This window comes from Neofelis nebulosa, chromosome 6 (genome assembly GCF_028018385.1).
Source record: "Neofelis nebulosa isolate mNeoNeb1 chromosome 6, mNeoNeb1.pri, whole genome shotgun sequence".
Taxonomy (NCBI): Eukaryota; Metazoa; Chordata; class Mammalia; order Carnivora; family Felidae; genus Neofelis; species Neofelis nebulosa.
Genome location: NC_080787.1, coordinates 102,427,272 through 102,453,366, shown reverse-complemented (window position 1 = coordinate 102,453,366; position 26,095 = coordinate 102,427,272). Strand labels below are relative to the sequence as shown.

At 38.8% G+C, this 26,095-nt stretch overlaps 1 protein-coding gene across 2 annotated transcripts in view; it reads left to right on the top strand.

Annotated features, from left to right (window-relative positions):
• The window catches only part of AK9 (adenylate kinase 9), a 138,550-nt gene that overhangs the window by 52,909 nt on the left and 59,546 nt on the right, over window positions 1-26,095 (top strand). For both annotated transcript variants that reach the window (XM_058734937.1, XM_058734936.1), the window contains exons 16-20: window positions 1,972-2,120; window positions 13,837-13,993; window positions 14,803-14,917; window positions 19,068-19,141; window positions 22,871-23,029. In XM_058734937.1, coding sequence (XP_058590920.1) covers window positions 1,972-2,120; window positions 13,837-13,993; window positions 14,803-14,917; window positions 19,068-19,141; window positions 22,871-23,029 — 654 coding nt within the window. The remainder of the gene's footprint in view (window positions 1-1,971; window positions 2,121-13,836; window positions 13,994-14,802; window positions 14,918-19,067; window positions 19,142-22,870; window positions 23,030-26,095) is intronic.

Below are 26,095 nucleotides of genomic sequence, written 5' to 3'. Positions count from 1 at the left end.
TAATAACAGGGAGGGGGACAAAACATAAGAGACTCTTAAATATGGAGAACAGAGGGTTACTGGTGGGGTTGTGGGAGGGGGGATGGGCTAAATGGGTAGGGGGAATTAAGGAATCTGCTCCTGAAATCATTGTTGCACTATATGCTAACTAACTTGGATATAAATTAAAAAAATAAAAAAAAATAAATTCATCTTTGAAAACAAGAAACAAAACAAAACAAAATACCTAAAAGAAAGTAGCTCTCAGCCACTAATATTTAATATTTAAAAAAATCTTAAGTTGGACCCCTAAAAAGGTAAATTAATATTTGGGTTATTTGGTTCACTTCGATTGTGGATCTAAAAATCATAAATAATTTCTTAAGAATTTTGAAGGAGAAAGATGTGATTTAAAAATAACATTATTAATGTTCTGTCTTAAAGGCTACTCTATGGTGAACAGTTAGACATGCAAGAACACAGAAAAAAAGAAAATGTGATTTATTGTTTTAGTGAAACAGGGACTCTATCTTTCTGTCCTGCCATCCCTGGCATGTGGCTACCAGAAAAAGTTACAAGATGGCCAGTGATGCTCCAGCCATCATAACAGTGTGCTTAGCAGGAAGAGGAAAAATGTAAGGGACAAAAACTGGCACTCCACCCAGCTGAGGTATTCCTCTTTATTTTTTTAAATTGTTTAAAAAGTTTATTTATTTTGAGAGAGTGAGAGCATGTGGGGGACAGGCAGAGAGATGGGGGAGAGAATCCTCACTGACAGCACGGAACCCCCGAGGAGCGAGGCGGGGCTCAATCTCACCGACCCAAGTGACATCATGACCTGAGCCAAAATCAAGAGTTGGGCGCTTAACCAACTGAGCCACCCAGGCGCCCCACCGCTTTTCTTTTGAATTATTCTTCTTTAATGAAGTGACAGGAAGTCTCACCACGAAAAAAATATGCTCACATCTTACCTATGGGCTATCTAAGCTATAAGGGAAGTTGGGAGATGTAGTGTTTTTAGCTGGACACATTGCTGACCCCAACAAAATCCGGATTCTGTTACTAAGGACGAGAAGAATGGATAATGAGTGAACAACTAGCAGCTTCTAGAGCATCTGGTATCTTTGCCTGGCTCTTTCTGCCTCATCATGCCCCCTTCCCAAGGCTACAGGAACATCATGGGTTCTTGTCTCTTCCACTCTGGTTCCCCAGGAACTGCTGGCTCTCTCCATCCCTAAGAACAGATTCCTCACTTCGCAGCAGAGGGCAGCAGAAGCTGCTCATTGAAAGCCCTTTGGAGTTTTTCTGGGCTGGGATAAATTATGCTCTAGCAGGAGACCCTGGTGGATGGAGCATTAAGGCAGCAGCTCAGGAAGCACAACTGGAAAGGCAGAGGTAGAGGAGTCAAGTGGAGCTGCCAATCTCTTGCCTGATTAGAGGAATGGATGAATGTTTATATCATGATGCAGTCTATGAACCACCTCAGCTGTGTGAGGAGGCATTCAGCATGCAATGAGGACAAGAATGAAGTATAGCACTAGAAAAACCAGCCTGTGCCACCCATTCTTCCATCTCTGCCAACCTGCCTGCTTCTTATCCACTTACTGTTTCATGTGGCCTTATGCTTATAATTGGAAGTATTCATCTTGTTTTCTGATTAATTCCCTAGATGCGCATATTTTAGCTTGAGCCCTACAATCCTTTGGTTTCTACCTCTTCTACCTGGCTTCCTGGGTTTTGACTCCTGCTGGACGTGATTTTCTTCTTACCTCATTCACTTTTGTTCCAAAACACTAGCTATAAGCCACTGCTCTGATGTTTTGTGTTTCCTAACTTAACATTTCCTCCCTAGACTATTTCCCCCTTCTTGGAGCATGTACAGCAGTAAACACAAAGATACTATTTTGGGGGGTCAAGTATTAACTATCATGTTCTATTGCAAATGGCATTGTCCACTAAAATTATTAACGGCATTAGGTTATTTTACTTTAGATTCAACAGAAGACTCAATAGAAGAGGTAACTGCAGATCATCCAGAGGTTCTTTCTATAATAGAGGAGACTGTAAAAATGACAAAGGATATGAACTTTGAACATCCATATGAAAAACATGCTGAAATCCTAGAGGAAATCATCAAAGAGGTAAGAAATCCAGATCCAAACGTTTATGCTTAGTAATTTTTAATTTCAACAACTATGCAATATAATTTCATAGCTTTGGAATTAATTCTTTATTAACTTTTGTTTAACTGAGTTCAGTTGGTTAAAATATGGTGCATAGGAAGCCAGTGCCAAAATAGATATTTCATCTATGAGCTAATTAGTTGTTAACCAAGACAAATTTTACTCCAGAGCTAAATTATTTCATCCAACCACCTTGAACATGTGTTCATAGGGGAAATGGATGGACACATAAGTGATTTTCCAATCTAAGGGGAAAATGAAGCCTCAGATGCTTTGTCTTACTGATGGCAAACCAGGTTTATCTCTGGTTTATAAAGAACAAGATATCCATATGGGTCTGTTTTGTACAGGGACCTTGAGTAAGCATTCAGAGCAACAGCCAAAGACAACAAATCTGTTTTGGACTCTCAATGAATTTCTTTGGTATTTCTATGTAATTTGAAAGTGATGTAATTAAATGTTGGGAGGAGAAAAAAAATATTTTGAGAGTATAGCACCACTCTATAACACATTGGGTAGGCTCCTTGAGTCCCAGACTGTACCCAGGATGAATTGCTGTCCCCCTCTGAGCTTCCCATAGAGATCTTTCAACTTCTTCTGCATGTCTTCAGGTTGTTTTGTCATCAACTGATTCCTTCAGAAACATTCTGACGGGTGCCTGGGTGGCTCAGTCGGTTAGGTGTCCAGCTCTTGATTTCAGCCCAGGTCATAATCTCATGGTTTGTGAGTTTGAGCCCCACTTCGGGCTCTGCACTGACAGCACAGAGCCTGCTTGGGATTCTCTCTTTCCCTCTCTCTATTCCTCCCCCACTGTGCTCTCCCCCCTCCCAACCTCCAAATAAATAAATAAACTTAAAAAAATTTTTAAAAAAGAAACATTCTGAGAACCTACTGCTTGCCCTTTAATATGCTAGATTCTAGGGCTATGAAGATGAATTAAACACAACTCTTTAAGGAGCCATCAGTCAGGTGGGGAAGGCTGATGAAATGAGCTATCATGTACTAAGTGATAAGTAGATATGTGCAAGGTGTAGGAATCCCACTAAGGTCAAGATGGTCATCTCTGCACGGAGGGTGAGACAGAGAATCCCAGAGGAGAGACATACAAGTGAAGCAGGTCTTTAGCATGATGGAAGCCCCATCCTGACCCTTCACGGAAAAATTTCTCCATTCTCTTCAGAGTTTATTCTGGAGGATACAAATCTACAGGGAGTACCAAAGCATTTCTGATATATATAGGAATGTATGTAGTGTCACTAGATGATAAACTGCCACTCTGGGATTGTGGAGGAATTTAAGTCACATTAGATTTTTTTAAAATTATTTATTTATTTATTTTATTTAAAAGAGAGAATGCATGAGCGCCAGTGGTGGGGGAGGGGCAGAGGGAGAGAGAGACAGAAAGAATCTTTTTTTTAACGTTTATTTTTTAGAGAGAGTGAGAGAGAGAACATGCACAAGCGGGGGAGGGGCAGAGAGAAAGAGGGAGACAAAGAATTCATAGTAAGCTCCAGGCTCTGAGCTGTCAGTGCAGAGCCCAACACGGGGCTCAGACTCACAAATCATGAGATCATGACCTAAGCCGAAGTCAGATGCTTATCCCACTGCACCACCCAGGTGTCCTGAGTGAGAGTCTTAAACAGGCTCCATGCTCAGTGTGGGTCTCCATCCCACAATGCTGGGATCATGATCTGACAGCAATGGACAGATCATCTAAGAAGAAAATCAACATAGAAACAATGGCTTTGAATGACGCACTGGGCCGGATGGACTTGACAGATATATTCAGAAAATTTCATCCTAAAGCAATGGGATACCATTCTTCTCGAGTGCTCGTGCAACATTCTCCAGAATAGATCACATCCGGGGACACAAATCAGCCCTCAACAAGTACAAAAAGATCGAGATCTTACCACGCATATTTTCAGACCACAACACTATGAAACGAAATCAACCACAAGAAAAATTTGGAAAGACAACAAATAGTTGGAGATTAAAGAACATCCTACTACAGAATGAATGGGTTAACCAAGAAGTTAAAGAGGAAATTAAAAAGTACATGGAAGCCAATGAAAATGATAACACCACAGTCCAAAACCTCTGGGATGCAACAAAGGTAGTCATAAGAGAGAGGTATATAGCAACCCAGGCCTTCCTAAAGAAGGAAAAAAGGTCTCAGATACACAGCCTAACCTTACACCTTAAAGAGCTGGAAAAAGAACTGCAAATAAAACCCCAAACCAACAGAAGATGGGAAACAATAAAGATTAGAGCAGAAATCAATGCTATCGAAACCAAACAAAAACAAAAAATCAGTAGAACAGAGCAATGAAACCAGGAGCTGGTTCTTTGAAAGAATTAACAAAATTGATAAACCCCTAGCCAGTTTGATCAAAAAGAAAAAGGAAAGGACCCAAATAAATAAAATAAAAAATGAAAGAGAAGAGATCACAACCAACTGCAGAAACACAAACAATAATAAGAGAGTATTATGAGCAATTATATGCCAATAATTTGGGCAATCTGGAAGAAATGGACAAATCCCTAGAAACATACAAACTACCAAAACTGAAACAGGAAGAAATAGAAAATTTGTACAGACCCAAAACCAGTAAAGAAATTGAATTAGTAATCAAAAATCTTCCTAAAAACAAGAGCCCAGGGCTGGATGGCTTTCCAGGGGAATTCTTCCAAACATTTAAAGAAGAGTTAATACCTATTCTTTTGAAACTATTCCAAAAAATAGAAATGAAAGGAAAACTTCCAAACTCATTCTATGAGGCCAGCATTACCTTGATTCTAAAACCAGACAAAGACCCCACTAAAAAGGAGAACTATAGACCAATTTCCCTGATGAACATGGATGCAAAAATTCTCAACAACATACTAGTCAACTGGATCCAACAATACACTGAAAGAATTATTCACCATTATAAAGTGGGATTTATACCTGGGATGCAGGGCTGGTTCAATATCTATAAATCAATCAATGTGATACATCACATTAATAAAGAAAGGACAAGAACCAGATGATCCTTTCAGTAGATGCAGAGAGAGCATTTGACAAAATACAGCATCCTTTCTTGATAAAAACCTCAAGAAAGTGGGGATAGAAGGTTCATATCTCAAGATCATAAAGGTTATATACGAAAGACCCACCACTAATATCATCCTCCATGGGGAAAAACTGAGAGCTTTCCCCCTAATGTCAGGAACATAACAGAGATGTTCACCCTTGCCACTGTTATTCAACATAGTGTTGGAAGTCCTAACTTCAGCAATCAGACAATACAAAGAAATAAAAGGCATCCAAATCAGCAAGGAGAAAGTCAAACTTTCCCTCTTCACAGATGACATGATACTCTATATAGAAAACCCAAAAGATTCCACCAAAGAACTGCCAGATAAAACTGCCAATCCATGAATTCAGCAAAGTGGCAGGATATAAAATGAATGCACAGAGACTGGTTGCATTTCTATACACCAATAATGAAGCAGCAGAAAGAGAAATCAAGTAATCGATCCCATTTACAATTGTACCAAAAATCATAAAATACCTAGGAATAAATCTAACCAAAGAGGTGAAAAACTATACACTGAAAACTATACACTATAGAAACCTTATGAAAGAAATTGAAGAAGACACACAAAAAAATGGAAAATTATTCCATGCTCATGGATTGGAAGAACAAATATTGTTAAAATGTCGATACTACCCAAAGCAATCTACACCTTCAATGCAATCCTTATCACAATAACACCAGCATTCTTCACAGAGCTAGAACAAACAAGCCTAAAATTTGTATGGAACCAGAAAAGACCTTGAATAGCCAAAGCAATCCTGAAAAAGAAAACCAGAGCTGGAAGTATCACAATCCCAGACTTCAAGCTATATTACAAAGTTGTAATCATCAAGATAGTATGGTACTGACAGAAAAACAGACACCTTGATCAATGGAACAGAATAGAGAACCCAGAAATGGATTTACAAACATATGGCCAACTAATCTTTGACAAAGCAGGAAAGAATATCCAATGGAATAAAAACAGTCTCCTCAGCAAATAGTGTTGGGAAAACTGGACAGCGACATGCAGGAGAATGAACCTAGACCATTTTCTTACATCATACACAAAAATAAACTCAAAATAGATGAAAGACCTAAATGTAAGACAGGAAGCCATCAAAATCCTTGAAGAGAAAGCAGGCAAAAACCTCTTTGACCTCAGCTGTAGCAACTTCTTATTCAACATGTCTCTGGAGACAGGAAACAAAAGCAAAATGAAGTATTGGGACCTCATCAAAATAAAAAGCTTCTGCACAGCAGAGGAAACAATCAGCGAAACTAAAAGGCAAACAATGGAACGGGAGAAGATATTTGCAAATGACATATGGATAAAGGGTTAGTATCCAAAATCCATAAAAAAACTTATCAAACTCAACACTCAAAAAACAAATAATCCAGTGAAGAAATGGGCAAAAGACATGGACAGACACTTTTCCAAAGAAGACATCCCGGGGCGCCTGGGTGGCTCAGTCGGTTGGGCGTCCGACTTCAGCTCAGGTCACGATCTTGCGGTCCGTGAGTTCGAGCCCCGCGTCGGGCTGTGGGCTGATGGCTCAGAGCCTGGAGCCTGTTTCCGATTCTGTGTCTCCCTCTCTCTCTGCCCCTCCCCCGTTCATGCTCTGTCTCTCTCTGTCCCAAAAATAAATAAACGTTAAAAAAAAAAATTAAAAAAGAAGACATCCCGATGGCCAACTGACACATGAAAAAATGCTCAACATCACTCATCATCAGGGAAATACAAATCAAAACCACAATAAGATACCACCTCACACCAGTCAGAATGGCTAAAATTAACAACTCAGGCAATGACAGATGTTGACAAGGATGCAGAGAAAGAGGAACCTTTCTGCACTCCTGGTAGAAATGCAAACTGGGGCAGCCACTCTGGAAAACAGTATGGAGGTTCCTCAAAAAATTAAAAATAGAACCACCCTATAACTCAGCAATTGCACTACTAGGTATTTATCCAAAGGATACAGGTGTGCTGTTTCAAAGGGACACATGCACCCCAATGTTTATAGCAGCTAATGGACAATAGCCAAAGTATGGAAAGAGCCCAAATGTCCATTGATGGATGAATGGATAAAGAAGATGTGGTATATATATACAATGGGGTATTAGTCAGCAATCAAAAAGAATGAAATCTTGCCATTTGCAACTACATGGATGGAAATGGAGACTATTATGCTAAGTGAAATTAGAGAAAGACAAATATCATATGACTTCACTCATATGAGGATTTTAAGAGACAAAACAGATGAACATAAGGGAAGAAAAACAAAAATAATATAAACAGAGGGAGGGGGACCAAACATAAGAGACTCATAAATATGAAGAACAACTGAGGGTTACTAGAGAGGGTGTGGGGGGGGGGGGGATGGGCTAAATGGGTAAGGTACACTAAGGAATCTACTCCTGAAATCATTGTTGCACTATATGCTAACTAATTTGGATGTAAATTTTTAAAAAATAAAATTAAAAAAATAAATAAATAAAACTAAGGCCATTAAAAGTAAAAAATAAAAATAAAAAAAGAAATCAGTCAAAGGGATGAAAAGTGCAGCATAGGGAATGTAATCAGCACTATTGTAATAACTTTGTATGGTGACAGAGGGTGACTACATTTATATTATCATGGTAAATAATTATAAACTTTATTTTGTAATGTATATAATTGCAGAATCACTATATTTTATAGCTGAAACTAATATTGTATGTCAGTTGTACTTCAGTAACAAACAATAATAAATATATACATACATACTTTTACATGGATTTTTTAAACCCACAACATGAGCATCAAGGTTCGTTTTTTTCTAATACAAATATCCAGCTGTATTCCGGCACCATTTATTGAAAAGACCAACCTTTCCCCACTATGGTAAATCAAGTGACCCTGGGGCGCCAGGGTGGCTCAGTGGGTTAAGCATCCAACTCTTGATTTTGGCTCAGGTCATGATCTCCTGGTTCATGAGCTCAAGCCCTGTGTCAGGAACAGCACTGACAGTGCAGAACAGCCTGCTGGAGGTTCTCTCTTTCCCTCTCTCTCTGCCCCCCCTCTTGCATGCTCTCTTTCTCTCTCTAAATAAATAGATAAACTTTAAAAATAAATAAAAATTAAAAAATAAATCAAGTGGCCCTATCTGTGTGGTCTATTTCTGGACACTCTATTCTGTTCCATTGACGTATTTGTCTATCTGTGTTCCAGTACCACACATACTAACTACTGTAGCTCTGTAATTTCTCCCAGCATTGTTTTGTAGTTTTCAGGATAGAGGTCTTCAGTATCTCTCATTAGGTTTATTCTTAGGTATTTAATGTATTTTGATGCTATTTTAGATACCGTCATGGTTGTATTTTATTTTCCAATTGTTCCTGCAATCATTTTTGTGTCCTGTTTTCCCATTTTGCTTCCCACTAATTTCACTTTCTTATCTGAAGCTCACAGCCCATGTGCAGAACAGGTGCACTTGGGCCTAATGGATGATCCAGTCCAGGAAAAGGGAATAGGTTTTATTTCATTTGCAAATGGAACAGTTAGGCATGGCTCCCTAGAGTGATGGGTTAAGGAGGCTTCTGAAACCACATCTGTATCTCGGTATTTTTAGAATCTTTTAGAGTTATAATTTAACAGTATTTTAAAGTCTTAAAAATACAGAAATAATGATAGGTATCATTTCTACCAAAGGGAAATAAGAGTCACCCCCTTGCAATGGCAAATGCACAGAAGTTTTTTCCATGCTAAATCATTTGCACTTTTCCCTGGTTTCTGTCTTGACTGGCTACAGAGCACACAACAACAGAGGCTGGGGGACACTGGGAACTTTTTTCTGCTCCTATCGCTCTGCACACTTGTGATAACTGAAGCTGTTACACAGACTATACCAAAGGTATTTGCCCAGTACCTAGCAGAAACATGTCTCGAGAACAACGTCAAGGGAAGTGGGGCTTTAGTGTCGAACCTGCCGCTGTATGTTGTCCAGCCCGTGACTTATCTGGCTGCGTATCATATCCACAACCTATTTCTTTAGTCACTGTAGTCCTCTCTATGTGATACATCACTTTTGTTCTGCTTCCATGGTCACACAGCTATTGCTCTAAAACCTCTCCATTTCTGCCCTTGTACCTGTGTTCATCACATGGTCATTATGTTTTTCTGGGCCTCCCTTGTCTCTCTGTGTCATGTCCTGCTTCCTCTGATTCTCCCAGTCCCTTCTCTCAATCTCTCTCTCTCTCTCTAGATATTTTTCACAGTGATAAATATTTGTTTATACAAGCGAGAAACATATATGTATATATATATGTGTGTATATATATATATTCACAAGTGATTAAAAGTAAACATGAAATAACATAGAATAAGGGAATCTAAAACAGCATTAAATACAGGGAAAAATGTATTAAGTTAAAATCCCAAAAGGATAGAAAGATGAATAGTGCATTTATTTTTTATTTATTTTTTTTATTTTTTAATATATGAAATTTACTGTCAAATTGGTTTCCATACAACACCCAGTGCTCATCCCAAAAGGTGCCCTCCTCAATACCCATCACCCACCTTGCCCTCCCTCCCACCCCCCATCAACCCTCAGTTTGTTCTCAGTTTTTAACAGTCTCTTATGCTTTGGCTCTCTCCCACTCTAACCTCTTTTTTTTTTTTTTTTTTTTTTTTTCCCTTCCCCTCCACCATGGTTTCTGTTACGTTTCTCAGGATCCACATAAGAGTGAAACCATATGGTATCTGTCTTTCTCTGTATGGCTTATTTCACTTAGCATCACACTCTCCAGTTCCATCCACGTTGCTACAAAAGGCCATATTTCATTTTTTCTCATTGCCACGTAGTATTCCATTGTGTATATAAACCACAATTTCTTTATCCATTCATCAGTTGATGGACATTTAGGCTCTTTCCATAATTTGGCTATTGTTGAGAGTGCTGCTATAAACATTGGGGTACAAGTGCCCCTATGCATCAGTACTCCTGTATCCCTTGGATAAATTCCTAGCAGTGCTATTGCTGGGTCATAGGGTAGGTTGAATAGTGCATTTAAATGTTACATCATTTTTCTAAATATTACTTTCTCTCACTCACCCCTTCCCTGAGGATGTCCAAAGAGAGTGACACTATTTTCAGCACTCAGACACCTGAAAGCCCACTTCCATGACTCTGGTGACAGCAGGGCCAGACACAGACCAAGCACAAAGGGCCCCCTCCCTACCACTTGCCCTGCAAGGCGCAGTCTCCAGGCTCAGAGTCCCGCCTTCACTCTGCTGGGCCGCACACTCAGGAGTTCTTTCAGATATGAAATCCTAAGGTAGGTTCCCCCTTCTTTCCACAGTGATCTCAACTGGGGAATCTCCCTCAACAGATTCCTACACCGAAGCTGTTTTACCTGTACATCCAAAACGTGTATCCTCAGGCACCCAGGTCCTTGCCTCCTGAAACTTTCCTCCCCTCAGCTTTGAAATGTCCAGGCCCGAGTGCCTTGTGCCACTTCAGCAACAGCAGCACCTTCCCCCTGCCCTGTTTCAGTGACTTCCTTTCCTGAAGCAGTGTCATATGCCCATAATGTTTCACTTCTCTCTTCCCTTAGAGTCACTTGAGGTCAAGTCAGAAATATAACTTCCGCATTTGGACCTGTGCAAACACAGTGGGAAAACTCTTCAAGCAAAATCTCAACAAAGAGGCTATTTAATAGTGATTCTCTCTATGAAGAAAAAAAAAACAGACATGAGAATCATAATTTTAGGACAAAGATCAAACTAGGGCAAGCATTTATAATAAATAATGACATATTAATTCCTTAATATAAATATTTCTCACAAAATCAAGGAAAATAGAGTACCTTAATATAAAAGCAGGCAAAAGGTATAAACAGATTATTTCATCAAAGAAGAAATGCAAATGGTTCATTGAAAATTTTCATGTTCAAATTTTGATAAAAATATGAAACTTAAAACTTTGGGATACAGATTCTTACCTGTCAAATTGCCAAAGATTTTTTAAAATGCATAATAATCTATACTAGTGAGGCTATAATGAGATAGTCACATAGAGAGAGTGAAAATTGATACAGATGTTTTGGAAGCAATGTGTCGGTGTGTGTGAAAAGCCTTTAAAATGTTCATTCTTTTATGCCTTTTGACCTAAGGAATCTGACCTGAAGAAATACATAACATTTGGGCAAGGATTTATATATACAGATGTTCATCACAGTGTATATTAAAATTGTAAGTGATGTAAACATTTAACAGTAAGAGAATAATTAAACAAAATAAGATCTATTCATTTGATAAAATACTATGAAGGGTGGTGCCTGGGTGGTTCTGTCGTTTGAGCATCCGACTCTCGATGTCAGCTCAGGGGATGATCTCATGGTTCGTGAGTTTGAGCCCTGCGTTGAGTTCCATGCTGAGTGTGGAGCCTGCTTGAGATTCTCTCTCTCTCACTCTCTCTGGCTGCCCCTCACCCTTGCCCATGTGCTCATTCTCCAAAATAAAAAAATATATATTACGAAGGTATTAAATTTTTCAAATCCATTGAGTGAGATGGAGATATTATAAATTGCATCTCAGTGTTGCTTTAATTTTCATATCTTGAAACTGGACAGTAAAATTTTCATTACCCATTGGGGCACCTGGGTGACTCAGTCGGTTGAGCATCCAGCTCTTGATTACGGCTCTGCTCATGATCTCACAGTTCATGAGTTCAAGTCAGCATCAGGCTTCACACTGACGGTGCAGAGCCTGCTTGGGATTCTCTCTCTCTCAGCCCCTCCCCCACTCACATGCTTGCTCTCTTTCTCTCTCTCTCTCTCTCAAAAATAAAAACAAAAATAATTTTTTTCATTAACCATTTCTATTTCTTTTTTTTTCAGTTTTACTGAGTTCTTTTTTTTTCTTTTTAATTTTTTTTAATGTTTATTTATCTTTGAGGAAGAAAGAGACAGAATGTAAGCAGGAGAGGAGCAGAGAGAGAAGGAGACACAGAATCTAAAGCAGGCTCCGGGCTCTGAGCTGTCAGCACAGAGACCAACACCAGTTTCGCACTTACAAACTGTTAGATCATGACCTGAGCTGAAGCCAGATGCTCAACTGACTGAGCCTCCCAGGCACCCCTATTGAGTTGTATTTGACATATAGCACCGTATTAGTTTAAGGTGTATAACATCAGGATATGGTTTATGTATATATTGCAAAATGTTTACCACAATAATTTTAGCTAACACCCATCACTTCACATACTTTGTGTGTGTGTGTGTGTGTGTGTGTGTATGTGTGTGTGTGTGTGGTGAGAACTTCTAAGATTGACTCTCTTAGCAACTTTAAAATATACAATATAGTGTTGTAAACTATAGTCAGACCATGCTGAATATTACATCCCCAGGACTTATTCATCTTATAACAATGAGTTGATCCCCTCCACTCATTCCCCCACCCCCACCCCTGCCTCTGGCCAACACATATCTGTTTCCTGTTTCTATGAGTTCATCTTTCTAGATTCTACATATAAGTGAGATTGTATAGTATTTGTCTTTCTCTGTCTGACTTATTTTCATTTATACTTCTTTTTTATAGCTTTCTCTTTTTCTCTAATTCTCTATGTTAAGAATTTCAAAGTGTTTAAAATTCTTTTTTTAAAAGACTCTTCACTGAGATGGAGATTCGAAAAGTAGGTAATCTTAAATTCTGCAGAGGCCAGGGAGTTATACCCATCCTCGTGACATCTCTTCCCCTTTCACTTCTAACATCCTATGATTACCTGGTGACGGACAAACTTGAAACCCTCAGAGTAGGTGTATTCACAGATCCACATCACTAATTTCCATGCTCGTGTTGAGGCTGTTGCTACTGCACTGAGGGAGGAGGGTTGGGGGCAGAGTTTAGCAGAACTCCCTAAGCACCTGCAAGTTTTGTTTTGCCCCGATTCCTCTTGCTGCTTTTAGCAACCATCTCAGTACATTCTCAGCTCTCACAATGAGGGATGAAGAGCAAAAGGGAAATGAAGAGTGTTGTCACTAAAACAGGCAAGCTGGACTGGGCCCTTGCTACTCAAAAGGTGGCCCAGGGACAACCGTCACCTGAGAGCATGTTAGAAATGCAGACTCATGGACCCTTGGTACCTAAAACCTCCTAAGTCAGGATCTGAATTCTATAATACTAAATAACAGGGGTGCCTGGGTGACTCTCTCAGTTGAGCACCTGACTCTTGATTTTGGCTCAGGTCATGTTCCCAGGGTTGTGGGATTGAGCCCCACATTGAGCTCCATGCAGAGCGTGGAACCTGCTTGAGATTCTCTCTCTCTCTCTCTGCCCCTCTACCACTCATGTATGTGTGCACGCACATGCTCTCTCTCAATACTGAATAGCATATAGCAAAAATGTATTGTTCTATGTATTTAATAAAGGCTTTTGCTTCCCATTCTTAATTTTTAAAACTTAGTTTACTTCTTTAAAATTTTCTCTTTTAAAATGAACTGATTCTTTTTTTTTCTTTCCAGTGAGAATTTGAAAGATAATTGGTTAAGGTCCACAAAAATGACACATCAGAGAAGTATCCTTGACTTCTGTGGCTGTGATGGTAATACCAGTGTGTCATTCTTAACAGGCTGTTGAAGAAAACACAAATAGGTCTTCTAGCGCCCCAAAACATGGAGGATGGATCCTGGACAACTGCCCTATTATAAAAGAACTGTGGATAGTCTTAGTCGAGAAAGGAATTATACCTGATTTAGTAATCTGCTTATCAGATACAGAAAACAATGGTTGGTATATATTCATCATGTAAATTTGAAAGTGAAGTTTTTCTTGATGATAATATGTTTAGTTATAATACAAAATGGAAAACTCTCCACTCTCCCTAGGTACATATTCCACCCCAACAATCCCTTCATGACTTAGAGGTACACAAAATGAGACATCCATTCACCAAGTAGATGGCCAGGGATAGCGTGCTGGATCCCTGGATGTTCCATCAGGCCCGAACAATTATTCTTTGGTGCTCAGTTTAACACCCCATTCCCAGTCAGCACTATAACTTCTAAATGAGAAATATATGAGGCTGAGAGTAGAGACTATATACCTGTTCTTATTCACCTCAAATGGGAAATATTAAGTATGTAAAGATAGAAGAACTCAATTTTAACTATTCCATCCCTTTGGACAAAGCTATAATAATCAAAGCAGTATGGTACTGGCATAAAAACTGACACCTCGAATAAAGAGCCCAGAAATACACCCCTACACATATGGTTAACTAATTTTTGACATGGGGGCTAAGAATATTCTGTCATCTTGCCTTTTAAGGAAATATATTTGAAAAGAGTTTCAAGGGGGGTGGAATATATTATCTCTTTTCATGTTTTAATTATTTTTAACATGCCAATATATATCTCTTAGAAAGGATTTGAGATGGTCTCAGGATTTTAAAGAACCTGGGCTCTACTTAGATAAATGCTTAAAGGAAAATGTATTTGGATTTAGGCAGAAATAATTTTGCATTGTTAATTTCCAAAATATATCTCACTGTATTTTATAGAGCTTCAAAATTAATGTTATTCTCTTTATATTTCAGGAAAATATTTACTGAATAGACTGTATTTAGAGAATAAACCTGAAATTGACTCTAAGATTTTGGAAAGATTATTAGATGAACTACAAAAGAAAAAAAAAGAGGAAGAAGAAGCAAGGTAAAATCTGCCTGGCTTAATAAAACAAGTTAATGAATCTTTTATGTCTATTTACAAGCTACATTTATGAAATATCTTTAATAACAAAACAGTGGTCCACTAAGTAGATCCAATTCTTAAAAAACAAAACAAAACAAAAAAACAGTAGTTTTAAAAATACTTTCAGGGACGCCTGGGTGGCTCAGTCGGTTAAGCAGCCGACTTCAGCTCAGGTCACGATCTCGCGATCCGTGAGTTCGAGCCCCGCGTCGGGCTCTGGGCTGATGGCTCAGAACCTGGAGCCTGTTTCCGATTCTGTGTCTCTCTCTCTCTCTGCCCCTCCCCCGTTCATGCTCTGTCTCTCTCTGTCCCCAAAATAAATAAACGTTAAAAAAAAAAAATACTTTCAGATTCTCTAAAGTACCAAGTTGGGCATGTTTTCTCAGCCCAAAATCGAACTTAGTCTAGATCAGATGTTGACTCTCAAAAGACACTGTAAAAAAACTGAGCACAAGCAAGACTTTTTTTTACCATATTTGTCTATGACTTAAATAATTTCGTTGACTAGTATCCACAAATTGAAGAATAACATGATAAAAAGTAAATGCAAGTACACTTGTGTGAAATAACTAAAATCTGAACCCTGACTATATTCTACATAAGGAGAAAACAAGACTAATTATTTATAGTTGGCAGGCCCAACATCAAAGTTTATTTTCCAGTCTGGGTGCAATGAAGAGCTTTTACAAATGTGAGCACCTATCTATTTGTCCATGGCAGGGTCAAGAACTAAACTTGAATAAACTATCAGGTTCTTCAGACTGGAGAATAAAATATGAAAAGAAGCAGTGACTTAATTTGCTAATTGTTCTTTCTTGCTGAAACGTGCTTTAGATTGTAATTCATCCACTGGGATTCCTGCTTCTCAAAGTGATAATGTAAGAATTAAATTTCTTCATGCTAATCCACCAAAGTTCCTGCCGTTAAGGACAACACCTATAGACAGGACTTTCTCGAATGCTATTTCCTTTTCCCCTCAGATATCAGCAGTTAGAGCTGGGATTTAGGAGCCTCTTTGAACTCTAGAAATTATGAAGCTGGGAGGCACATAATGAGGGGCAGGGGAGGCAGATAACTGATAAGTGTATGTCAGAGGGATTTTTTTTTCAGTGTTTACTCTTCATCTAAGTTAGCCATTCCTTTAAGAACTCAATACCAAAATATATGCAGTATAATTTAGTTAGGTCATTTAATAAAAGTGTTTGATATATTGAGTACAAGATATTGATTCAGACAATAATTACAAATGTATTACATTTGCTTTCAACTTTTATAAGTTTTCTGATAAATGGAGCTACCATCTGCTAAGGTTTAAGGGATTACCTAATTTTTTCCCAGTGTATGAGAAAAGGAAATATTTGAGAACAGATGAAGATATTAACACAAAAGTAAAACAAAGTTCATGTGGTTTTTAGACTGAAGGTCTGCAACATTTTAAGGAGATAATTTAGAATACATACTACATATACATGTATCTTTTTTTTGAGAGAGAGAGTGAGAGAGAGGGAGGGAGAGAGTGCATGCATAGCAGGGGGAACAGAGGGAGGAGAGAGAGAATCCCAAGCAGGCTCCACTCTGTCAGTATAGAGGTCAACGCAGGGCTTGATCCCACAACCTTGAGATTATGCCTGAGCCAAAACCAGGAGTCGGGACACTTGACTGACTAAGCCACCCAGGCGCCCCACATGCATCATTTTTTTTTTTTTTTTTTAATTTTTTTTTTTCAACGTTTTTTATTTATTTTTGGGACAGAGAGAGACAAAGCATGAACGGGGCAGGGGCAGAGAGAGAGGGAGACACAGAATCGGAAACAGGCTCCAGGCTCCGAGCCATCAGCCCAGAGCCTGACGCGGGGCTCGAACTCACTGACCGCGAGATCGTGACCTGGCTGAAGTCGGACGCTTAACCGACTGCGCCACCCAGGCGCCCCTGCATCATTTTTTTAAAAAGGAAAAGAGAACTCCACTTTCTCCCTACTCTACCTTCATTTCCCTTTTATCCTATGGAACTCTGTGAGCTGTCTCTATAATCAATTGTTACCTCTTTTGATTCCAAATTGTCACATCTTTGTAAACTTCTTACAGGCAAAGATTTGCCCAGCTTTTATAGCAGCAGTTTACAGATGTGCCAGTCAAGTCCAAGATAATTTCTGTCCTTCCATTTTGTCTTTGACTCATTTATCCAAGTGGTTTTGTAGAAGTGACTAACAACGGACAGCAAAATTCTTCCTCATTCTTGTCAAGTCTTAGATTCCTAGCAGTGGCTTACTATATTTAGGCTGTGGACAAGGAAAGGTTCACAAAAGAGCCCTGCCTGAAATAAACAGGATGACTGCTGATGGGCACGCAGTCAAATGGAGAAGGGGTGAAGAAAGAATATCCAGGAGTCTCAGAGGTCCTTCCTCTGGTCATGAACAAAGAGAACTCGAATTACACCACGACTGCAGGCGAGATTGCAGGATTTAGAATACCTAAATGAGAGAACATTCCCTAGTAACAAGAAATACATCTGTTGGCAAAAGAAGTATAGCAATGTCTTTTGAAAAGAATAGAAATAATTAGATTTTCACAAGATGGAGAAAAGGATGCAAAGAACACTGAATATGGAGAAGGACAGATTTACAGAACAGTCAGAAAAACTGCCCCAGCGTGGGCAACCAGTATGAATAGGCTCTACTTAATTCATCCCCTGTTGGTGAATACTTGATACAATTTTTTGGGTTTTTTTTTAAATGCAATCGACATTCTTATTCATGTGTCTTTGTGCAGTAGTATGTCAATTCTCGAGAGTTAATTCCTAGATATAGAATTTTAGGCCAAAGGTATACAAATTTTAATTTTAACAAGTATTGCTTTACTTCATCACTTTACTAGCTTTCCTTATACCTGTCTTCATCATGAAGGCAGGCTTAGTGCTTCAACCCTAGTGAAAAACAGATTCCCTCCAGATATTTATATTTTTATATTCCAAGTCTCCACATTTCATTATTACTGTGTTGAATGGAAATAAGGAGATAATTTTTCTGATTACAAAGATAATTATTTATTCAATACAGAAAATTTTTATTTTATTTTATTATCATTTTTTAAATGTTTATTCACCTTAGAGAGAGAAGAGAGAGACAGCACACAAGCAGGGGAGGGGTAGAAAGAGAGGGGGAGACACAGAATCGGAAGCAGGCTCCAGGCTCTGAGCTGTCAGCACAGAGCCCGACACGGCCCTCAAACTTACGAACCATGAGATCATGACCTGAGCCGAAGTCGGACACTTAACTGACTGAGCCACCCAGGCGCCCCTAGAAAATTTTTAAATGCAAAAAGTGATAAGTAAAAGAAAAAATTCTCATAATGCCAGCATCCAGAGATAATTACTGTGAACAGTTTGACTAGTTTTCTTCTAATCTTTTGATCATGATTTATATAAATTTTAAGTACAAAATTAAAATTAGATTATACGTAGTTTTATATTATGCTTTTTTTGTCACTTAACATTATTTTGTGAACATTTTCCACTTAATCCGAAGGGAAAATGGTACAACTTCTCCCATTTACCTTTTCAAATTGGAGTGAGACAATCCTTTATTAATTTTGACAAATTTCCCAATTAACAGCCAAAGTATTTTTATTTTTATTTATTTATTTATTTATTTTAAACGTTTTTTATTTATTTTTGAGACAGGGAGAGACAGAGCATGAACAGGGGAGGGTCAGAGAGAGGGAGACACAGAATCCGAAACAGGCTCCAGGCTCTGAGCTGTCAGCACAGAGCCTGACGCGGGGCTCGAACTCACGGAGTGCGAGATCATGACCTGAGCCGAAGTCGGCCGCTTAACCGACTGAGCCACCCAGGCGCCCCCAGCCAAAGTTTTTTAAAGTGTAACATTGCAACTTTGCTTACCAAAAAAAAAGAAAAAAACTGGGGAAACAAAAACCTGGAAAATTAACTGACTTCAATATCAGCAAAGTAAACATTTACAGTGTAAAGTTAAAAAGTATAATGAACATTATACACAACTTACTCTATTTTTTACCATCATAAGCCTCAAATACTGTAACATTGTGAGATGTCTGAATTTCCAAAGATGATTAAATTTTGGACATTTTCGTTTCAGAAAAGCCACTGAAGAGGCATTGAGAATACAAGAAAACCAAAGCCTGTTGGAAGCTATGAATGAGAAAGCAAAAGGCAAACACAGATTTATATCACTAATAATGTGTCATTTAATTTTGTATTGTTACTGCAGGAAACTGCAGTATTTCAAGTGAATTACAGACAAGGTGACCATATATCCCTGTTTGCCCATGAGAGTCTAGGTTTATGCCTGTGGTATTGAAATATTTATTTGATCCACTTTCATTCTCAGTGTTCCAATTTAGATAATAAATTATATGGTCACTAGACTAATGGAGTCATAGGAAAAGAGCTCCCACACAGATACCTACGTGTGCACCCTCTACATGGATCATATGCAGCATGTCGTAAAACAGCTGCCCTCGTCATGTACGACACACGGCTGCTGGAATTCTGGTAGAAGGATTCCTGGGGAAGTTGAGAAAACAGCCAATCTCCTGCTATACCTATTTTCTTTGAACTTAAACTTCTATCTCCATTATAGAAGAATTTACTCCAAAAGTTTCTTTTACAACTGAAGCTCTTAGCCTAGGGTTCATGGATAAAATTCAGAGGCCTGTGAGCTTGAATGGGAAAGTAACTACAACTTTATTTTCCCTAACCTTTATCTGAAATTTAATATTTCCTTCAACTGGTAATTAATATAGGCAACAAACCATAATAGCATCAGTAGTATTGATACTACAAGATATCAATAGTATCTTGACTTTGTCACCAATAGAAACAAAAATACTTTCATGTCACATTATGGTTTTATATATCCTGGTTATGCTTAGCACTATTTCAAAATGATGGTAGTTATTAAACCAATTGCTACCTGTTGTTATTTAATGCATTAGTAAAGTTCACAAATTTCCTACAGCACAGAATTTATTTTGATATCTTCATACCTACATTTCAATATAATTGGATTCTTACGAATTTTATTTTATGGGTTTGAAAGCATTATTCTAAGGAGGGCCCATAAGTTTCATCAGACTGCCAGAAGGGTCCATGATTCAAAAGAGTAAAAAGTGTCTATTTCAGTTTTCCTTTGCTGGCAACAAGCCACCCCAAAACTGTAAAAGAGCCACATTTGTATTCCATACACGTTTCTGTGGGCCAGGACTTAACTCAGGGCTAATCTCTCCCTGCTCCCCGGGAAGCTCATTCAGGCTTTGAGTGGCCACCTCAGAAGTCAGTCCTCCAGGGGCGCCTGGGTGGCGCAGTCGGTTAAGCGTCCGACTTCAGCCAGGTCACGATCTCGCGGTCTGTGAGTTCAAGCCCCGCGTGGGGCTCTGGGCTGATGGCTCGGAGCCTGGAGCCTGTTTCCGATTCTGTGTCTCCCTCTCTCTCTGCCCCTCCCCCGTTCGTGCTCTGTCTCTCTCTGTCCCAAAAATAAATAAAAAACGTTGAAAAAAAAAAAAAAAAGAAGTCAGTCCTCCAGCCCCAGACAGGTTTTCAGAGACTGCAGCTTTGACCAACATCTTCATTTGACTTCATGAGAGACCCAAAGACAGAGCCACCGGTCAAGCTACCCCCAAAATCCCGACCCCAGGACCTGCAAGGATAACATGTGATTATTGTTGTTTTAATCACTAAATTTTGGAGTTCTTTATTATGAAGCAATAGACAACTGATACAACACATACTTAGTAAAATCGCAGATAGTATAAGGATCTTAACACATTTTCAATCCATTCCTGACTTATCTGGTACACAGATTAGCCATTAGAATTCTAGAAAAAGTATTAGAACTTTTTACACTTCTCAGCATCATTATATAAACTCTTCATTTGTATATTTTATAAAGTACCTAATATGGAAAAGAATTCAATTTATAGGGGTACCTTGGGGGCTCAGTCGGTTAAGCATCTAACTCTTGATTTTGGCTCAGGTCATGATCTTGCAGTTGGTGAGATCGAGCCCCAAATTGTGCTCTGCACTCACAGTGCAGAGCCTGCTTGGTATTCTCTCTCTCCCTCTCTCTCTCTGTTCCTCTCCTGCTGGCACATGCTCTCTCTCTCTCAAAAATAAATAATTTTTTTTAATATTTATTTATTTTGGGGAGAGAGAGAGACAGAGAGTGAGCAGGGGAAGGGCAGAGAGAGAGAGAGAGAGAGAGGGAGACACAGAATCCGAAGCAAGCTCCAAGCTCTGAGCTTTCAGCACAGAACCTGATGGGCTCAAACTCATAAACTGTGAGATCATGACCTGAGCTGAAGCTGGGCACTTAACCAACTGAGCCACCCAGGCGCCCAAAAAAATAAATAAACTTAAAAAAAAAAGAATTCAACTTAAAAATAACTACATGTATGCATGTTAGGCATTTGATAATTTTTTTTACTATGAGAAGATACTCAGTTGAAAGACATTGTGAGTTTCGGCCTTACAGCACATAACGTCATGCCAAGCCCTGGTCAGATTCCGCAAACGCTACTTCTTCCTTGTGTGCATCACCATAAATTCCTCTATGTAACACGAAAGAGTCACCACAATGTAAGTCACCTACTTGGAAGCCACATGCACTGTAGTCCTGGTACAGACCCAGACCTATAAGAAAAAACACTTGGGGTTGCTTTGCTCTGGGTGCTTAATCATCCAGATTTAGATTAACATTCAGATGCCTGAGGTATCTCATACCAGATAGTCTTGGAAGGTAATCAGTGGAGGAAGAAATTTCCACAAGAGTCCAGAAAACAGGCTCATTCATTTTCTCATATCATCTGCACAGAAATATCTTGTTTTTTAATTTCATGAATATATTAAAAGGAATTGAGGAGATAGGTTTTCTTTCTTTTTTTTTATTTTTATTTTTATTTTTAACGTTTATTTATTTTTGAGACAGGGAGAGACAGCATGAACAGGGGAGGGTCAGAGAGAGAGGGAGACACAGAATCTGAAACAGGCTCCAGGCTCTGAGCTGTCAGCACAGAGCCTGATGCAGGGCTCGAACTCACGGACCACGAGATCATGACCTGAGCCGAAGTCGGATGCCCAACCAACTGAGCCACCCAGGCGCCCCAAGGAGATAGGTTTTCTGACACTGTTCACCGCATCTTCTTCTTGAAAGATTTACATGCAACTCCATAAAACTTGGAATTATGCTTTCAAAATTTACATTTGACATAAGAATCAACATATTCCATTATTTGCAATTAGGTATAAGAAAATCTGTCATGTATACGTTAAATCTAGCCTCATGCTGCCCAGTAGAAATATAATGCAAGTCACATATGTAACTTTAAATTTTCTAGTAGCTACATAAAAGCAAAAAGAAACAAGTGACATTAATTATATTTTACTTAATATACACAGAAGATTATTTTGTAACATGTAATCAGTGCAAAAATTTCTGAATGTACTTTGCATTCAGTTTTTCATACTAAGCCTTTGAAATCCATTGTGTATTTTATATTTGCAGCACACCTCAATTTGGATTAGCCACATCTCAAGTGCTCAATAGCCACACATAGCTAATGGCTCCACATCAGTGCAGTTCTAGCCATTTCCTTATTGAATGGACTTCTGGGCTGTTTCCAGTTTTTTACTGTTAAAACCCTTAGCCCCATGTTCCCCTAGCACTCCGAGCACATGACTATCATCTTTTACCACTACATTTTAATAGATAAAATATGTAGACATTGTGTCTGTCTCCCTCATTAAACCCCATGCTCCAGGAGGGCAAGGCCATTCCTTATTCTTTGTTTTGGCCTTAGCACTTATCAGAATCCTTGACATCCAATTAAATATTTGTTAACCTAAACCGAATAATAATTTTTTTCTCCTAATTTTTTTTTTTAGAACTAGAAGAGACTGATCCAGAGACTGAAGAGGAGATTGAAGGTGAGGAGTCTGAAGCTCAGGAAGGGTCTGAGGCCCTGGAAGTAGCCGAGGAGACCAGGGGATCCTTACCTAAGGAACCTGAAGTGCTGGAGGTCCCTGAAACAGAACCTGAATCAGGTCAGACTCTACTGAGGCCATGTCCTTAATTCTACTTATGTCCATCGGGGTATGTGTGTGTGTGCACACGCATGTGTGTATTTGTGTCTTTTCTATGTTAATAAAATGGATGCAGGCTAAGAATGGTGTCATGAGCTTCCAGAGAGCAACCATTTAGTCCAAATCACATGGGTTGCAATGTCGTAGAAATGCCAAATCTTCTCTGCCCTGGTACTGGCACTCAGGAGCAGGGCTAGCTATGTAAAATGTGAGTCTCGTGGTTCAAAAAGCAGGAAAGTGTGCCTTTAAATGTACTAAAATATGAAGCTTTTCCTTTTCTTCCACAGACTCTCTCTCAATTTGTCATGGTGCTTTTGGTTTGCTATTTAATCTCATTTTAACTAAATAAAAATTTTAAATTTTATTCATTAGCATGGATTTTACTGTTCATCTTTATGTCGTACAATGCCATATTTAAATGGAAATATAAGAGCATTTAACTCATGTGCAGAGTCACCAAAATTATACAATTTGTATTTTGCGGCTTGTACATGCATATGCATTTCATTCTTAACAGAATACTGTATCAGTTCCATGCATAAAACTAGCTCAGCTTTTTATTTTGCTTCTTAATATGCACATATATTCTATCAACACTCTCCAGCTTTCTAATGATTAAGGGAAGACTGAAAGAAAGGGAACTCTGGGTTGCCCTGTTTTTTCCTTTACCTCTACATCATCCTTTTCAGCCTAAATGTTTAGCTAATACAGGAAAGTAACATGAGTAAGAAAGTTTCCTTGATTATTCACGTCTGTCTGAATCCTATCACCTTTCAGTATCTGAAGCAAGTTGTAGTTCAAGGGAAAGCATGGTCTCTCATTGCTGCCAGAGTCCTCCCTCCCCCCACAACACTCAATCACATGACTCCTTCACAAATAGGTCCCTTAGAATTCTACGCTCATGATGGGATGCCAGGAATGTTCATGAGAACTTGAGAGCAAGGGATGGGAAACACATATTGTGCATATCTCTACTCGCATGCACTCTCTGTTGTCCCCCTGGAGTCCCTTTTGATTTTGCTTAAAAAAAAACAATTCAAAGGTAAAATTACTAAAAATTTCAAAATGACAACCAAAGAGCATTAATCTAAATGTGAGGCCATTCTAAGCAAAAGACATTGTGCAAGTGCACGGGTCACACACTTGTGAGCCAGCCCTGCCTCACAGGTCCAGTTTGGTGGACTGGTGCAGGGCTCTAAGAAGGAGTCTGTGGACAATGCAAGTACTCTCAGGAGAGTGTCTTAAAGCAGCAAGACAGGGGACCCCACTGTGGTGGGAATGAGGCACATAAATGCTTTCAAGCATGGTTAGTATTGGATTAGAAACTAATCCTACAAACTAAAGGCCTTCAGATACCTGCAGCTACATGCCAGCCTGGAGTAATTAAGGGCTGAGAACCCACTGTTAGCTGTAAAAGGACCAGGACTAAGAGGAATTTTTACAGTGAGAAATCTCAAGTTCAACATAAATCATTTTTACTATAGGATTGGCATTAGCTTTATGAGACAATAAGTACAAAATCAGATCCCTTGTGCCAAACAGAGGAGCCAGCAGGATGAAACATACAATTTCCTTTTAGGAGTCCCACACCTCTATTGACTTCAGCTCCTACCCAGAAACTTCATTGTTTTCTTCAGTACCTAATCAATTTGATGATTCTTCTACCCACCTACCTTTCACAAGAAAACAGGCCATAAAATACCAAAAGAAAGAAAGGAAACTGACATCCATCAAATATGACATGTCAAACATATCCCTATAATTCCAGTGTCCACAATAGCTCGTAATTAGTATTTACTGATGTTATAGGTCTATGGGACAATTCAGTGTTGTTGCCTTCTATCTGATTAATTCCCCCCAGAGAACCTACTTTGGGTGTTCTAAAGCCAGCATCCTATTCTAGTTAGGGTCAGTTCTAGCCCAATTCTAGACAATGTTGACATGACTAGGCTTCTCCAGGGCTGGTTTGCTTCTGTAAAATGGGTCTCTTTGGCCATATTAAACCATATTTTACTTCACAGAGGGGCTTGCATCTGGTTTAACTAGTGATTACTTCTCCTATCTAAGGGTCTCTTTCTTCATAAAGTCTTCTCCTCTAAATTACTTAAGGAGGCAATTATGAACACAGCCCAAGTGTCCATTGATAGAAGAATGCATAAAGAAGATATGGTGTGTATACACACACACACATATACACACACACACACACACACACACAGTGGAATATTATTCATCCATAAAAAAGAATTAAATCTTACCATTTGCAACAACATGGCTGGATCTAGAGGGTATGATGCTAAGCAAAATAAGCCTGTCAGAGAAAAAAATAAATACCATATGATTTCACTCATATGTGGAATTTAAGAAATAAAACAAATGAACAAAGAGGGAAAAAAGAGACAAACCAAAGCACAGAATCTTCACTATAGAGAACAAACTGATCGTTATCAGAGGGGAGATGGGTGAGGGAATGGGTGAAGTAGGGAAGGGGATGAAGAATACAATTATCTTTTTTTTTTTAATTTAAATCCAAGTTAGTTAACATACAGTGTAATAATGATTTCAGGAATAGGATGTAGTGATTCATCAGTTACATATAACACCCAGTGCTTCTCCCAGTTCTCCTCCCAACAAGTGCCCTCCTTGATGCCCATCACCCATTTAGCCCATCCCCGCACCCAACACCCTACCAGTAACCCTTAGTTTGTTCTCTGTATTTAAGAGTCTCTTATTGTTTGTCTCCCTCTCTGTTTTCATCTTATTTTTGCTTCCCTTCCCCTACGTTCATCTGTTTTGTTTCTTAAAATTCCACATGCGTGTGAAATCATATGATATTTTTCTTTCTCTGAATTATTTCACTTTAACATAATACAGAAGAGTACAATTATCTTGATGAGCACTGAGTAAGGTATGGAATTGTTGAATCACTATATTGTTCACCTGAAATTAGCATAACACTGTATACCAACTACACTGGAATTGAAATAAATATAAATTTTAAACCTAAGTTTCTTATTTTATTTTATT